The 15,619-nt window shown below is 37.5% G+C and overlaps 1 protein-coding gene across 2 annotated transcripts; it reads right to left on the minus strand.

Annotated features, from left to right (window-relative positions):
- Positions 1 to 311: 311 nt before the first annotated feature.
- Positions 312 to 12,404, minus strand: csf1b (colony stimulating factor 1b (macrophage)). 2 transcript variants are annotated; one of them, XM_079467722.1, is made up of 9 exons: positions 12,099 to 12,404; positions 11,349 to 11,462; positions 9,750 to 9,812; positions 9,197 to 9,367; positions 6,924 to 7,131; positions 6,705 to 6,841; positions 2,987 to 3,033; positions 2,867 to 2,907; positions 312 to 2,057 (listed from the first exon to the last, which is right to left on the minus strand). In XM_079467722.1, the coding sequence occupies exons 1-9, from the start codon at positions 12,132 to 12,134 to the stop codon at positions 1,978 to 1,980; spliced, it is 897 nt and encodes a 298-aa protein (XP_079323848.1). In that variant the 5' UTR covers positions 12,135 to 12,404; the 3' UTR covers positions 312 to 1,977. The 2 variants fall into 2 exon arrangements, with proteins under 2 accessions (XP_079323848.1, XP_079323849.1); XM_079467723.1 differs by lacking the exons at positions 11,349 to 11,462; positions 12,099 to 12,404 and adding an exon at positions 10,154 to 10,590.
- Positions 12,405 to 15,619: the final 3,215 nt, after the last annotated feature.

Here is a 15,619-nt window from a genome sequence, read left to right on the forward strand (position 1 = left end):
CAAGTCTGTTTTCACCAAAAGCTTTTTGTCAATGACTTGGAAAACAACACAAAGGTCACTTTTAAGGTGGTTGTTTGTGGTTTTTGGAGCTTTAAAAAGGAAAATAGGTAAATGATGACCTTTTCTTCGATTGAACTTCCTAAAACATTATTTACCCAAATATAATCTTTGCCTGCCTATCCAGTCTTGAGACATAACAATAACACATTTGGCCTGAAATGATCCAAAGGTCCAAATGAACTCAGAAACATCCAAGCAATAACAGCATTACACAAGTTATAAACATAAAAAAAACATTTCGATCAGATATTGCTTTACATATTTATTTATGAAGATGCTTCCAGTTTTTGGGTTGTTGTAAAAGTAGCAAACTGGACATGCAATACATTGACTAAAAGAGATTTCCAGTAGTTCAGAGGATGTTTATAATAACAAGTATTTTTGTATATTTACAAGTTCCATACACTGTGTGAGTTATTATGACAAATGAGACATATTTTCTAAATCTAGACTTTACAAGCACTTTATTAGGAACACATGTACTTTCTTATGCGATTTTGTAATGAACTACTCATGAACTTCTGCCACTGCAGTGTAATGTATTAAACCATGTAGATACAATTCTGCAGATGCAAAAAGCCATTTCAATAATAAAGGTCAACAGAAAATCGCTCGTCTGGTTGAAGCCGACAGAAAGTCTATGACAATTTATATCCTCTCTGTACAGTTGTGGTGAGCATTGTGCATCTGCACAAGACCCCAAACACCTTAAAGCAGATGGACTACAACACTTCTGTCAGCCAAGAACAGATGGCTCAACCTACAAGATGAACATTCCACTTGACAGTTGAAGACTGGAGAAATACTGTATATCTCAATTTCTTCTGGGGCACACAGATGGTTGGGGCCCCAACAGCATGAATCCATGGATCAGACCTGCCCCGTATCCTCAGTCCAGCCGAAAGTTTTCCTGGCGCACTTTGGGTCCATTGATGCCAACGGATCATCAATTGAATGGTACAATTGTAAATCAATTGTTGCCGTCCACATGCATCCCAAAGTTCACTGTTCTTCAGCAGCCTTCTCAGTCATCGGATGTAAATCCAATAGAACCCCTTTCTGATGTGGTAGAATAGAGCTGAAGCAATAACTTTCAGAAATTGTTTGATGCATTCATGTCACCATGGACTGCAATCTCAAAGGAATGTGTGTAACAACTTGTGGAATCAAAGAACTAAAACAGTTTGGAGAGCCAATGGAAGCCCTACCCAATAATAGTCTACTCTTGAGAATAAAGGTGCTGTGAAAGGTTCTTGACAAGAATGTCATATAAGAACCAATGGTTCGCCAAAAAACCTTTCAGTCGAAGGTTCTTAAAGGTCCAGTGTGTAAATGTTTGGAGGATATTGACCGAAGTGCATTAGATAACTATTTCTCCAGAGGTGTATAAAAACCTTACATAATGAAGCGTTATGTTTTTATTACCTTAGAATGAGCTATTTCTATCTACATACACCGTAGGTCCCCTTACATTAAATTCACATGATGTTTCTACAGTAGCCCTAAACGGACAAATTGCTCTACAGAACATGTTTCGTAAATACATTATCTCCTTCGGCAAAGAAGCGAAAATGTGACGACATCTTAGTCCTGTGTCAGCCACCGTAATGCTTTGAAAGGGAGGGTGGAGTGAGCCGTTTGTTGCAATTCGCAGCCTCACAGCTAGATGTCGCTAAATTTCATACACAGAATTTTAAAATAACAATTGATTCCTAACCTTTTAGTTTTGTAAAACAAAATGTCTTTATGAAACATGATACAGCCGAAAGTTCTATGTAATTTTGAAGCACCTTTACTTTTAAATGTATATTGTTCATAATAAAGTGCTTGCGACTATTTTCTTCCTGTAAATGTATATTAATGTATTGATGAAGTGAGTAAGAGTGAGAGTGAGAGTAAAAAGTCTGTTTTTAATGTTTATGGTATCCGGAAAGAAGCATGAGCTCTGTTGGAAGTCGGTGGAGAGGTGGAACTCTTTTGAAGCTCTGACATCTGACCTATGAAATATGAAAAGAATTCAGCACAAAAATCTATAAAACAGACTTTGAATGAAGATATCAGTTCACACATCCATATATTGCACAGAACTGCTTACACAAATAGATGCAGCTAGTTTCATACAACATTCGGTGTGATCACAACTGTAAAACTTCAAAAAGTCTAGAAAAAAGTGGGCCCGTGCAATAGCTTTTCTTATATCGAAGCTTGTAAACCTTAAAGATTTGCATTTCAGGATTGAAGTATTGGTTCTCCAGGGCTTCAGGCCAGAAAGGAAGGCGTGTGTTTCTGAGACCTTTCACCACCTTGTGAATTAAAGATATAAAGGAGCAAAGCTACTTTGGTTTACAACAGTATAGATGCTATTTAGACACAGACTGGAGCCATTCAGTGACGCAAATGAAATCCATTTATAAAGTGTCTTTAAAGATTTATCATAACCTGGTGGGGAAATACTCAAGATCTAAACATAATCCAAAACATATGCTATATAGATCATTTGCATAGGCATAGAGGTCAATACTGTACAGTGCTCAGCTATCAAAAAACATATGCACAGGATGACATAGTTGCACATCAACCACTACAGAGGACACTTCACTCTCAAAACGGATGCAACACATCTTTTGTGTTATGGAGTTTTAACCCTTTGTGTTTTTTAAACACATTATGAGTTATTATGTTGATTTTGTGTTAAATAAATGAAAGGAACGACACAAGGTTGAGCTAAAAGTAACCATGTTAAAGTATGTGTTGTCTGTCATCATACTACTGCCATTTAATACAAAATTATTCATGAAATACTTACATGCTTGCTCTTGTATTTCAAAATTTTCCACGACATGTAATCTGTAATAGAAAAATGTGTGGAATTTGTAATGTACATTATTCAGTAGCAGAATTGTAAGGTATTTATAATAAAATTTACCCCCAGTCTGATGATAATCTTGCTCTGTGAAGCTGATGTTGCAGTTTCTGTTGTGGGAAAGAGTGCAAACAAAATGACATACATGACTGCCATCAGATATCCAACAGATTTTTACTTTACCCATAAAAAGACATTTACATTTATTCACCCTCATGTCATTTCAAACCTGTATGACGTTCTTTTTCTCTGCAGAACACAAAAGAAGATATTTTGAAGAATGTTGGTAACCGAACAACACTAACTTCCATGTTGTTAACTGGGACCCATTGACTAGCATTGGCTTAGTGTCCATACAATAGAAGTGAATGGGGGCCAGTGCTGTTCGGTTACCAACTTTCTTCTAAATACATTTTTTGTGTTTTGCGAAAGAAAGCCATGAAGTCTTGAAATGACAACAGGGTGAATAAATTATGAAATATATTAAATTTTGGGGTGAACTGTCACTTTAATTGAAAATTCCTCACCAACCGAAACAAACTCACCCAGATATTTCATAAAGTCACCATGAACTGATCAAAGAATTCAGTAATCTCCAGACAGTACAGGTTATTTTCTGCAGTATATATCAAATGGCCCAGTGGACAGTATTATGGGATATATTCAGAACGGATATCATGCACTGCCATAAGAACATCAACTATCTGCAAGAAAAGGTCTGGGAAGGTTGCACAGAGGATGATATAAAAAAAACATGTGAAAAGAATTTGCAGGTAAGTAAAATAATGACCCAATCCCCATATGAGAAAGAAAGTGATCACATAAAGATAAGAAGAAAGCAGCTGTTTTTATCAATAAATCGAAGTCTGGGAAAAATGATACAAAACACATGATCAACAGTGTAGAGGTGAATGTCTTTCAATGAGCCAGTTAAATCCTGTTTAGAATCTGGTAGGGTTTGATCCGTCACATGGAAGACTGATTCAAAGCATCTGCAGAGCTGTTACACATTTGATCCCCAAAGACTTTAAGACCTTTCTGACTCTTTTTCTAATAATTCTCTGTCATTCATTACACCATTTCATCACAAAGATATTTTTGAACTTTCCTGAATTTTGCCTTTTGTAAATTTTACTGATACCCTAAAAATTGAATTTATCCGCAGAGATCTCTGTTTTATCCTTTTATCAAATTATAATGTACTAGTCGGTAGGGACTAAAGGCCTGCCGACACAATGTTACAGTCAATGTGAAGCATGTGCACTGGCATACCCACAGCGCAACATGCACCATCACAAATCAATACCAGACTGTGAAACACATTATACTGGATGAAAGTCTTTCATGGGCAAACACTATAAAGGCTGTTATCAATAGTGCAGCACAGATAGTGAGAGAAGTTGAGGTGTGTTTGTTTGTTCACAGCATTTAAGTGATAAACGGTGGATGTAACGCTGGTTCCCTATGTATACTTCGCTAGTACTGCTTGGCATATCGCTATGGGGAAAACCGCAGCTCAGCGGCTTCGCTATTATATCACAGCCGATCAGGAGGATCAGAGATCAGGCGCACAATGTGCTGTTCGTTGCCCCACTCTGGACAAACCAGCCTTGGATCACGGACCTGTCTCGACTGCTCATGGCAGCCCCGTTGCCTATCGCCTGAGACAAGACCTCCTCTCTCAGGCAGGCAACACGATCTGGCACCCCCAGCCCGGTCTGTGGGCTCTGCACCTCTGGCCTACGGTCCTCCCTGAGACTGTCATGAATACTATCTCTCAGGCTAGAGTACCATCCACAAGATGACTTATAACCTTAAGTGGTCTGTCTTTTCACCTGGAGTACAGACCCGGAATCTTGAGACGTATCATTGATACTGTCCTTCCTGCAGGAGCAGTTGGAAAATGGACATTCCCCTTCCACGCTCAAGGTCTGTGTGGCAGCCATTTCGGCTTCCCAAGCCCCATAGCAGGCCAAATGGTGGGAAAGAACAACCTTGTTGTTTGTTTCTTAAAGGGGTCCAGGTAGTTCTGTCCTCCTAGCCCCTCTACTATCCCTGTATGGGATCTTTCCACGGTGTTGAGAGCTCTGAAGAGCTCTCCCTATGAGCCTCTTTGGTCTGTGGACCTTGGTTCCCTGACGCTAAACACTCATGGTCGATTTACAGGCACACTCAGTGGATGGATAGTTGTGGCTATCATGCTAGCATATACTTCCTTGGGCCTTCTATGCCCCACGGGAGTTAGAGCCCACTCTACTAGAGGTATCGCCTCGTCCTGGGCTTGGTCTAGCTGTGCGTCTATAGCTGAGATATGTGCCGCGGCTTGTTCGGCTTCGCCATCCACATTTACCAGATTCTATAATATGGATGTCCCGGCCTTACAGGCTCTGGTCTTCTGTGCTTAAATGAGTGGACCTTCGTTCCCTGATGCTAAAAAACACTCTGCTGCTAGTGCTGACATCGGTTAAAAGCATGGGCGATTTACAGGCACTCTCGGTGGATGGTTGGTTGTGGCTATCATGCTAGCATATTCTTCCTTGGGCCTTCTATGCCCCACAGGAGTTATAGCCCACTCTACTAGAGGTATCGCCTCGTCCTGGGCTTGGTCTAGCGGTTCGTTTATAGCAGAGATATGTGCATCGACCTGTCTGGCTTCGCCATCCACATTTACCAGATTCTATAATCTGGATGTCCTGGCCTTACAGGCTCCGGTCCTCTCTGCTTAAAGGACTTTCAATAGGTTGCCGGCCTACAGTTGCTCCAACCTGTGTCAGCACTAGGCACACTGTCATTGGGACGATTGACAGATTGGGCCACCTCTTAGCTTGGCCCTGTCCACTCGCAGGGCTCCCCTGCTCATGCTTGGCCCCCAAACTCAGTTCCGGGGTAGTCTTGAGTTAATGTTACTCTTGTTGCACAGCGGGAATGGTATTGGTTCCCCATAGCATCCTGCTAAGCAGTACGAGTGAAGTATCAATGGGGAATGTACTTGGTTACTTACGTATCCTCGGTTACCTGAGATATGGGAAAGAGTACTGCGTTCCTTGCCGTGCTTACAAGCTCCATGGATGTCGCTTCAGTCGAAGTAACCTGAGGACACTGCGGCGATGTGTCTGCTTATATAGCCATTAGCCCCGCCGCCATTGGCAGGCTCCATCGCCATGGGTCCGTGCAGCTTCTCTGCCATTGGTTTAAAGTTTTACTTTTCACAAATCAATGGCCGTGCAGTTTCACTGTGTTATTTGAAAAAAGCTTGTCATCAGAAAAAAAGGAGTTTTCCCCATAGCGTCCTGCTACGCATAACTCATTCCAGTATCTCAGGGAACCGAGGTTACATAAGTATGTGCCGTATGTTTTCAGAAATAATCGTACAGTGTATCTGTCTTATATAAATGTAATCAAACTAAAGACTCTATGGATATTCTGTAAATTGTCAAGATTAGCATTGCAACCAACAGTTCACTCCACCCCTCATTTCTCCCTTTTGAAGAACGACATTTGCTGACACAGGACTAAGATGTCATCGTTTCGCTTTTTTGCCGAAGAAGATAACGTATTTACAAAAAGCGCTCTGTAGAGCAGTTATATTATATTGTATATTTTATTGCATTCTGTCCTACGAAATGCTACGAAAAATTACACATTCAACCCTTAAATGCAGTGTGAAAGTCATTGGTTTGCCACAGAGATTTAACATGATCACAGTGTTAAACACAGAAAACTTTAAGACCTGAAGTAAAATGCCCATTTGGCTGCCCAGGTTTATAGAGAGATGGAATACCTTTCTCTTTAGGAGGCAGTAGACAGTGAGAAGGATGAAAAATCCTGCACAGATGGAGACCATAATGAAGCCCAGCCTGTAGAAATCATCACTCAAGGACCCCTGAGGAGCTTGTCTGGATAACCCTACCGCAGCCTCTTTCAAAGAAGAAACATGTGGCTTTAATCATTGGTTAAGGGATATGTTTGTGGGTTTGTGTGTGTGCGCACATGTGTTCACCTGTACTAGACGTGGGCTGTGAAACAGTAGGGGACATGATGCTGCTGTAGTCATCCATAAATCTGCTATACTCTTGCCCGCAGGTCCAGTTAAGAGAAGTGTTTGTGGTCGTGATGAGCTGCAGGTACAGGGACAGAACCTCTTCCACTCTCAGAAGCGCCTGGACAGGAGACTCTTTGTACTGCCTCTCAAATGCCACAGGGTTCTCCTGCAGAGCGTGAGAACCAAAGGAAAACAGAGACAGAGAAAGAAAATATTGACAGACTGGGATCAAATGTATTTAACATTGTGTTATCTTAAAGGTAATTTTTCCTTATTAAATTAATTTGTAAGACAAAATAAAGGAGTTGGAAATAATGTGTTGTATGCTTAAATGTAGACTTAACGGTAGCCTGATAAAATTGGATTTATTTTTCATGCAGCAGGGGGCCGACGTGTTAGGACCACATGAACAAGATGTCATACTGTATGTGCTTATTGAAATTCTTTTTAAAAAGTAACCTACCCCCGCGGCTAGCCCTGCCCTTCCCAGTTTGTAACTGTCAAGAGGTTTACACCTAAAAAAGTGTGCTTTACGATGCCATTAAAAAACATTTCCGGCTGAATGGTTCTATAAAGAATCTTTAACATCAAAAGAAACTTCGTACAAGAATGTATCACACAAAATATTATCTAGTAATAAAATAGTAATATCATTACTATTGGTCACCCTTCATGTTTGTCTGTATTAAAAAAGATTTGGTTGAAATATTCCTTAAGTTCACAAGCGTTAATAAATTGAAAAAATATATTTTTCAATTTGGAGATGTGGAGATACAAGGTTTTATTCTCAGAATGATGTTTCTCAACATGATATTTATAGTTGGGTTGTGTCTTTGTGACGATGAACACACAGGTTATCATCATGTGAACATCAGTTAGCACTTGGACTGGAATGTGCTCAATTCATTTGGTTATTTTCCAGGCCCTTACGTCAGAAACAACTCAGATAGCAGTAAACAACTATCCGAAACCTTGCGGTGTGGCAGCTTTCTGACAGGCTTGGTTATGCTTTTTTCCAGTAATTGATTCATCTTTTGTATGATTTCAACTCTCACAAATACATACGAATTAGCTTTGTAAAGTAGTTATGGATTTCCTTGAGATCAGGCTGAAAATCCCATGGTGCTTATTTGATTATTTCCGTTTCTTTCTTTCTTTTTACATGAATTATTATTGGCCTAAACTTGAAATTTTCACTTCAAAATGCAATGAGGAATACCCATAAACATTGGTGCCTTAATATTTAGATTATTCCTGTTTGATCAAAGAATAAGCATTTTAATAATTTATCGATTATAGGTTCTTTGTACTTTTGCTGTTGTTTAATAGTAAAAATGTTTTCTGTGAATTCACCCTTCAGGTCATTTGTATGTGGTTTATAAAACATTCACCCTGTTTAACACATTAATCTCTCAAGACTAATAATGTTTGTGTGTCAATAAATCTATTTGTCTTGTGTATTTCTTAATCAATCTCATCCAATGGCTGACAAGGAGTTGGTTATAAAAAGTCTATATGTTATACACTTATAAAATGTACCAAACAGTTTAAGTTAAATCTACATGAACATTAAGTTAATTGAACTTAAACATTGTCCCTGTCCTTCTTAAACCTGGTATGGTTTGCACATGCACGTTTTGGCAGACACCATTCTTCAATTAAACTCCCCTTCTTGGAGTTTTGATTGTAAGAATGACTTGAATGTTTTAAATCCCTAAAGGAGCTCCTTCTTTGAAATGAAAAGAGCACAAGTATGTTGAGACTGTACCTGTCTTTACGCATTAGAAGCTGACATGCTAAATAGTACGTTCGAAACACGTTTCTCATACGCGACTGGCATCTGACTCCAGCTGCCAGATGGTATAGCTCTCAAGCTCAATTTTAAGAAATATATTTGAAGGAAAATGACTACAGATGTGAAAGGCCTGTGTGCAATTCAATTAGAAGTGCAAGGATTGCTATAGTCTGCAGTACATCACTTTAAGCCTTTTATATTGTAGTGCAATAATGTTACATGATCCATTGAGGGGAAGATTCAAATCTATTAGATATGGAAGTCTGTTGATGGTCTCACATAAGGGAAAAATCCCATATACACGCGGACGTGCTTGAAGGGTCAATAAAGGGGACGTTTACACTATACAGGCTCTCCATATTCCATATGACCTCATTGAATTCAAAATGTTCTCCATGAAAATTCATGACTCACATAATCAAAAGTGTGCACACACCTCCAGTTCCTCATTTAGTGAAGGTATGCAGTGTTGGGAGTAGATGTTGAGAATGAGGTTTTGGATGGAGACCACTGCCTGAGAACTTTCTGATCCAGGGATGTATCTGATGTGGACATTTAAGAATTCAAGCACCCTCGGCAGCGTGGCTTTCACATAACACGCCACGCTCTGAAAAACCACAACATAGAAAGGTTTCAGTGGGGAATCAAATCCGGCTTATGAGAAAATCAAATCAGTTTAAACCAAAGGATGACAGAAAAGTCTAGAAATAAAGTTTATGTTAAAATGTTTGTTGAATTCAACAAGAAATGCCACAACTATCAACCCGCAATGAAATATTAAGCTTTGAGTCATGAAACTACAGAGTGGAGACTTAATTCAAAACATGGCAACATTTTTAAGCAGATTTAAAGCAGAAGACATTGGAAACACATTACAAGCCATGTCGGAGGTCGGTTTTTCACAGAAAAAAAGACAACATAAATCTATTTTTAAAACCTTTTTTTAAGTCAGTGTTTTGCACTATAGCAATATTTAATGACACGCTTACCAAGTGTTTCCTCTCAATGAACGTGTATGTGATTGAACAGCTGGTCCGCAGCTGGTTAGTGATCTGAGGATTAATAAAACGTTAGATGAAAAAGTTATAAGGCATCAGACCTTTTGTGTCCACAACGCACAACAAAGTAGATTTAAAATACAAGACTTTGCGAATATGGTCATTGGTTTCTTACTGGTCCGAGTTGGTTTATTAGTTGGTCATCACATCTAATTCAAATGAAATCTCATAAATGGTCATATTCTCATGAATTTTCATGAAAATGTCAAATATAGTTTGTTTATCTTTGCGTCAACAACTAGCCCTTCTATGCCTTAAAAACAAGGTTTGATATGTTGTAAACCGTTCATTTAATAACTTTATCAAGTTTTTAAACATAATTTTAATTGACAAACCTCATTACCGCAACAGCCTCCAAATGTCAATACCATAGCAAGTTTTGCTAATAAAAGAGAAGCCAAGATCCCAAAGCAACATTCTATTCATTAAACATAAATGTGACTTAAACAAAACCAGTCTTATGGGTCAATTTGAAGTTGAGATTTATACATAATCTGAAATCTTTATCACACAGTTGAGAATCTGGAATCTAAGGGTGCAAAAAAATCAAAATTTCGGACTGTATGTGCGAATACAATTTACTACTCCCACAAATACCCGTACTACTTATGGTTTTTTGGTCAAGGATCACAATGACATTAAAGAAGGATTTTTTTAGTATTTTTTTTTTAATAATCAATATTATGTGTGTAAACAGTCCTTTAAAAATGTTACGGAGGGTGATAACATAAGTGTCATGATTCTGCCTGTTCTTGTCTTGATTTTCTGGCCTAGGGGTAGAATCATGACAGACCCACGTGTTTTATGTGGAGAGGAACATATTATGGTCAATCAGGACATAATATGCGTTCTCTCCTGTCTCGTCATTTGGCCCCGCCCCTCTCGTTTCTAGTATAGCTCTCCTCCTGTGTCGCATTACCCACACCTGCCCATCGTTATCCCCTTTGTTAGTCTCCCTATATAATACCCTCTTGTCTATTGTCTTGTGCTCGTTGGTTGTACGTATTCATGTATCCTGCCCTGTTGGAGTGTTCATGTTTCCTGATAATCCTATTGAGTGTTTGCTAGTCTTGTTGAGTGTTTTCAGTTGGTATCTTGTTTGATAGTGTTTTCCCATCGAGGGTGTTTATGTTTTGTTCCTGTTTTATTATTAAAGTCTATTCGTTAACCCCTTCATCCCTGCTGCCTGCGCTTGGGTTCTTCCTTACCAAACCGTGACAATAAGTTCTGGACATTATATGGATATTTGCTGTATGCTATGGATATTATTATACCTGTCAATGCTTTTTTGTCATTTAGTAAAACAAAGTGTTACGTAATAATAAACGAAATTAATTCATCCCTGCGATTATTCTTTTTTGTACAAATTATAAAACGCAAATATCTTTATGACCGTATTTTGTGTTACTTAATTACGTTTTATATTTTTTATCATTTTTGCACTCATGTTTCAATGATTTCATGAATACTTTGTTTGACCATCTTAGACCAACTAAACCTTTAGTGATTATTTAAGATCTGTTTTCTCACCATTTGTTTTAGTTGAAGCAGGTGGTCCATGGTTACGGCATGTTTGCAAGGACCAGGGATGTCCATCATAGAGAGGGGAACACACAACAGCATGAGAACACATATATTCTTCCCCTGGTGACAAGACGAGAAAACACACACAAATATACACACGAGCATTAAACGGCAGTAAATATCTAATGCCCTACATCTTTTTCACACAGCATAGAGGTTTGGTGGAAAACGTAGTGCTGGAAAACCAACATGAAGAATTACAGTACCAGGTGCCAGGTATGCCAAAGGCATGCTTTCATCTCGATGAAACCTGCTGTTTTTATCTCTATGCATCTGGTCCACGCTCTGCTCTCTCACCTGCTTGTTCTATATATCTTTTTTATACTTTTATTATATACTTTAATTTATACTCAAATGCTGGGTTATTTTAGGGAAAAAAATTGACGAACCCAGTCATTAGGTTAAATAAACCCAGGGCTATACTTGACCCAACAAAGGGTTAAAACAACCCAGCATACATTAATTTACAACCCAACGGTAAGGTTAGTCCTTTTTTGACCCAACGATGGGTTTGAAAAAAAAACTGTTGTACAACATCATTATTCAGTTTAACAATGTTTCGGATTTATTATGAGAGACTGATTTAACCACAGTCACATCTGTAGCTAATTAAATACAATTCTGTTATTAATTTACAGAAAGTGTGTTGTTTAAATTTGTACAAATGCCTGAACTCGCTTTTAATCTTAATCTTACCTTGTAGACAAAGTGAAGGGGCGTAATGTTGGTCATCTGGCTCACAGATCCAGCAGGAAAAGATTATAATCCTCAATTAGTCGCATTGGAGCACATCAAAGATGTGTAGAGTTAAAGCTGAACGTTTGTGAAGTTTCACAAAAGCTCATAATTGAATTTTTTCGACAGTCTAACTTAAGATCTCTGACCTAAACATTGTATAGCACATTGTTGTTTCAAAAGACCCAATGATTTAACAACTTGTCTATTTCAGTTTTTCACAGAAACTTTCTCCGCCCCCTGCCGGTCCTTTCCATTAAGTTCTTCTCCGCCTTTTAGAGAACACACCTCTCCCTTCTTCTCTTTTTTTACTACTCACATTTCATAAGAGTACTTTTAATTTAAATTCTTGGCATGCCTGCGAATGCGTTGACTCGTGCAATTATTTGATTTCTAGCTCACAATCTTTCTCTATCCATCACCTCATCAGTATGTCCTCAGACCCACACAATACCTATTGGACATAGTTCTTCAGGAGCATAAATTACACCCTGTTAAAGGCTATTTATTTTTTTAATCTATCTATGTATTTATTTGGTGTGCTGAAGACCAGTAACAAGGAGGTGTTATTGACATAGGTCCTTGCCCTCAGAGGCATGCTGGGAGACATCTTAACATGGTTACTTTCAGAGAAGAAATCATAGTTCTCAAGAGACTGAAGAAGGATTGTGCTTCAAGATTAAAAAACATGTTAGTCATAGCAATGTGTCCGTAAAAATGTCCAAGGTTCAGACAACCAGATGGCGTAATGGGAAATAACTTAGATGTGAAATTATAACACACTTTAAAAAAAAGGTTCTTTGTGGAGAAGAACCTTTTTAAGCACCTTTATGTTTAGGAGTGTGCATGCAACAGGCAAACTTTAAAAGTTGTTTAAAAAAGACATCAAATGTTTAAATTGTACATATCAATAATCTTTATTTGTTATTCCAATTATTAAAGATGATGACACAAAGACAGTGTAAAGCACTTCTGAGAAATAGAAAACGTCATGTGCTTGATATAAAGAAAATTCAAAGTAGTCAATGGTGCCCCAGAAATCTCAGTTGCTAATATTTTTCCAAATATCTTTGTATTCGACCAAAAAATGAAATGTACAGTATACAAGTTTGGAAAAATTTGAGGATGAGTAAATGATGACTCATTTTGTTCTGAAGACTGGAGTAGACCAGACCTCAGATTAATCTTTATTTTGACCTTTAGGTGTTTTCTTGGATAGACCAGAACAGAAACAATTATAGGATGTTTTTGTTATAAATGCCCAGTTTAAATTGTCTGTTTGTTCAGTGGACCTGGGGAAAATGTTTTTCATATAGCACCTGATCTTGTTTCATAAAGCACTTATCTTTATTATTACTTTGTGTCTGCTTTTGTATATGTCATCAAAAGGCTTGTCATAGCAAAGCATTTTTCAATCTGGTTAGGTTTCGTTATTGCAAATTGGTGGAAACAGTGGCATGATGCATTTTGACCTCAGAAAAGAAATTTGTTTTCACACATTGTGTTTGTTAGATAAAATAGCTGAACAACAGCAAATCTTATATAATGATATGAAGACCTAGATGTTTCAATTTGAGCTATTTATCATCATCAGATCACTGTTAGATTTTGTATGGTATTACAAATTGTATAAAGAAAAATATAGTCTGTGTGGCCAGTGGTTAATGCCGGGAACATGCCATCCTTCTGGTCATTCAGTTGCCAAATTTAACACCGCTACTAGAGAAGTGTGTATTGTTCCATCTGAAAAAATGTCTTTGTTTGCATATGGCCTTGAGATTCCATAGGAATTTATGTAATCAGATCATTCATAAGTAAATAATCATTCAAAAGTAAATAAAAGTATATGCGATACATTTAAATGCATCAATGGTTTTCAAAATAAGCGAAAATGTATCTATTTATCTAAAATACTGTTTATTATTTAGTTTTTTTTACAGATGTTTAATGTCCTTTAGAAATACGGTAAAAAAAACATCAAATTACAGAAAAAGACTGCATTATATTACAAGTAAAATGTACATTTTCCTTTATTTTACTGGCAGAGCTGCTGAAAATGTACAGATTTTTACAGAGTACTTTTTTTAATAGACTACTGTTAAAAAGCCTTTTCAAATTACTTGGTGAAAAAAGCTTTATTTTTATGTTTTTACTGGCACCCCAGATGCGGGAAATGTACTTTTTTTACAGTGAATTTTTTTAAATATGGTAAAAAAACTGTCAAAGGACAGAAAACACTGCAAATTTACAAGAAAACATATAATTTTATGTGGAGTTAAGTTTTTTACTGGCACCCCAGCTGCCTGCAAATTAGTTTTTACAGTGTATTTTTAAATATGGGGGGGAAACTATCAAAAGACATGAAAAGACATTTTACAGTCAACTTAATGTTTTGGTTTACCCGGTTTTACTATGAACATTTTGCCTTAACACAATATTTACTGTGTAGTTAATAAATGGGAGTGATTTTTGGAGACATTTTTGCGTGGCATTTTTCAACACTACCTATGGCTAAAACAACGAACAACGCTGATGATAAACATTAAAATCCATCTGAGGAATACATGGCAGGAGATAAAGGGAGGAATGAATTGAGAGAAGAATAGATGAAGTACTAAAATCTGTAGCTCCTGCTGGGAAAGGCAACTTTAGCATGCCTGCATCAGCAGGGGTCACATTCCATTTCCATCTTTCTCCATTGATGCGCTGTGAGATGAGCAAGTCTTCAAACACGCACAGACTGGGACAGTCAAAAAACATCAAAAACAAGAACCAGTGAATGTCTTCAGTTAATAAGTTTACTTTGATGAACGTGCCAGAAATATTAAGATGATCTCCGGCTGTTGGCCAGGCCTGATGTTTTGTAGCACTTTCTAGACTTATCAACTCTCTTTGATGAGGCTGGTCACAGGGATATTTACATTTATTCATTTGGCAGATGCTTTTATCCAAAGCGACTTACAAGTAGGCTAGCAAATAATCATTTTGTCAACACGCTAAACAGTACTGTTAGTTTACGAACTTACATTTAAATGTCACCATTTTATTTCTGTCCAACGTGTTGTATGCACAAGCAATGAAAAAGATCCAGTTGCATTTGGTTTATTCAGTGTTGTTCATTCATATAGACCTTTTAATCGGACGTGCATGCGCCTGACCCCCAGATATATTCCGGTGTCTAATAATGTAACTATTTGATTTAATTTAATGATTACATTTAATTTTGATTTGTTAATATTAATTTGTATTATTTATTTACTGTATAATAATTGTATTAAATAAAGGATTTGTTGAATTTCGTTGTGTTCATTTGATTAAATAAACAATTTGTTGAATGGGTCCTGCAGTTTGGTCGCATTTAAAGAAACCTTATGGTACATTGATCTAGCGGTTGAGCTTGGTATCGCACGCTGAATTCAAAATATTGGAGAGACAAGTTTAGCGGTTCTCCTACATTTCGTTTGCTTGTTACTAGAAATAAT

Source organism: Barbatula barbatula (assembly GCF_947034865.1).
Source record: "Barbatula barbatula genome assembly, chromosome: 11".
NCBI lineage: Eukaryota > Metazoa > Chordata > Actinopteri > Cypriniformes > Nemacheilidae > Barbatula > Barbatula barbatula.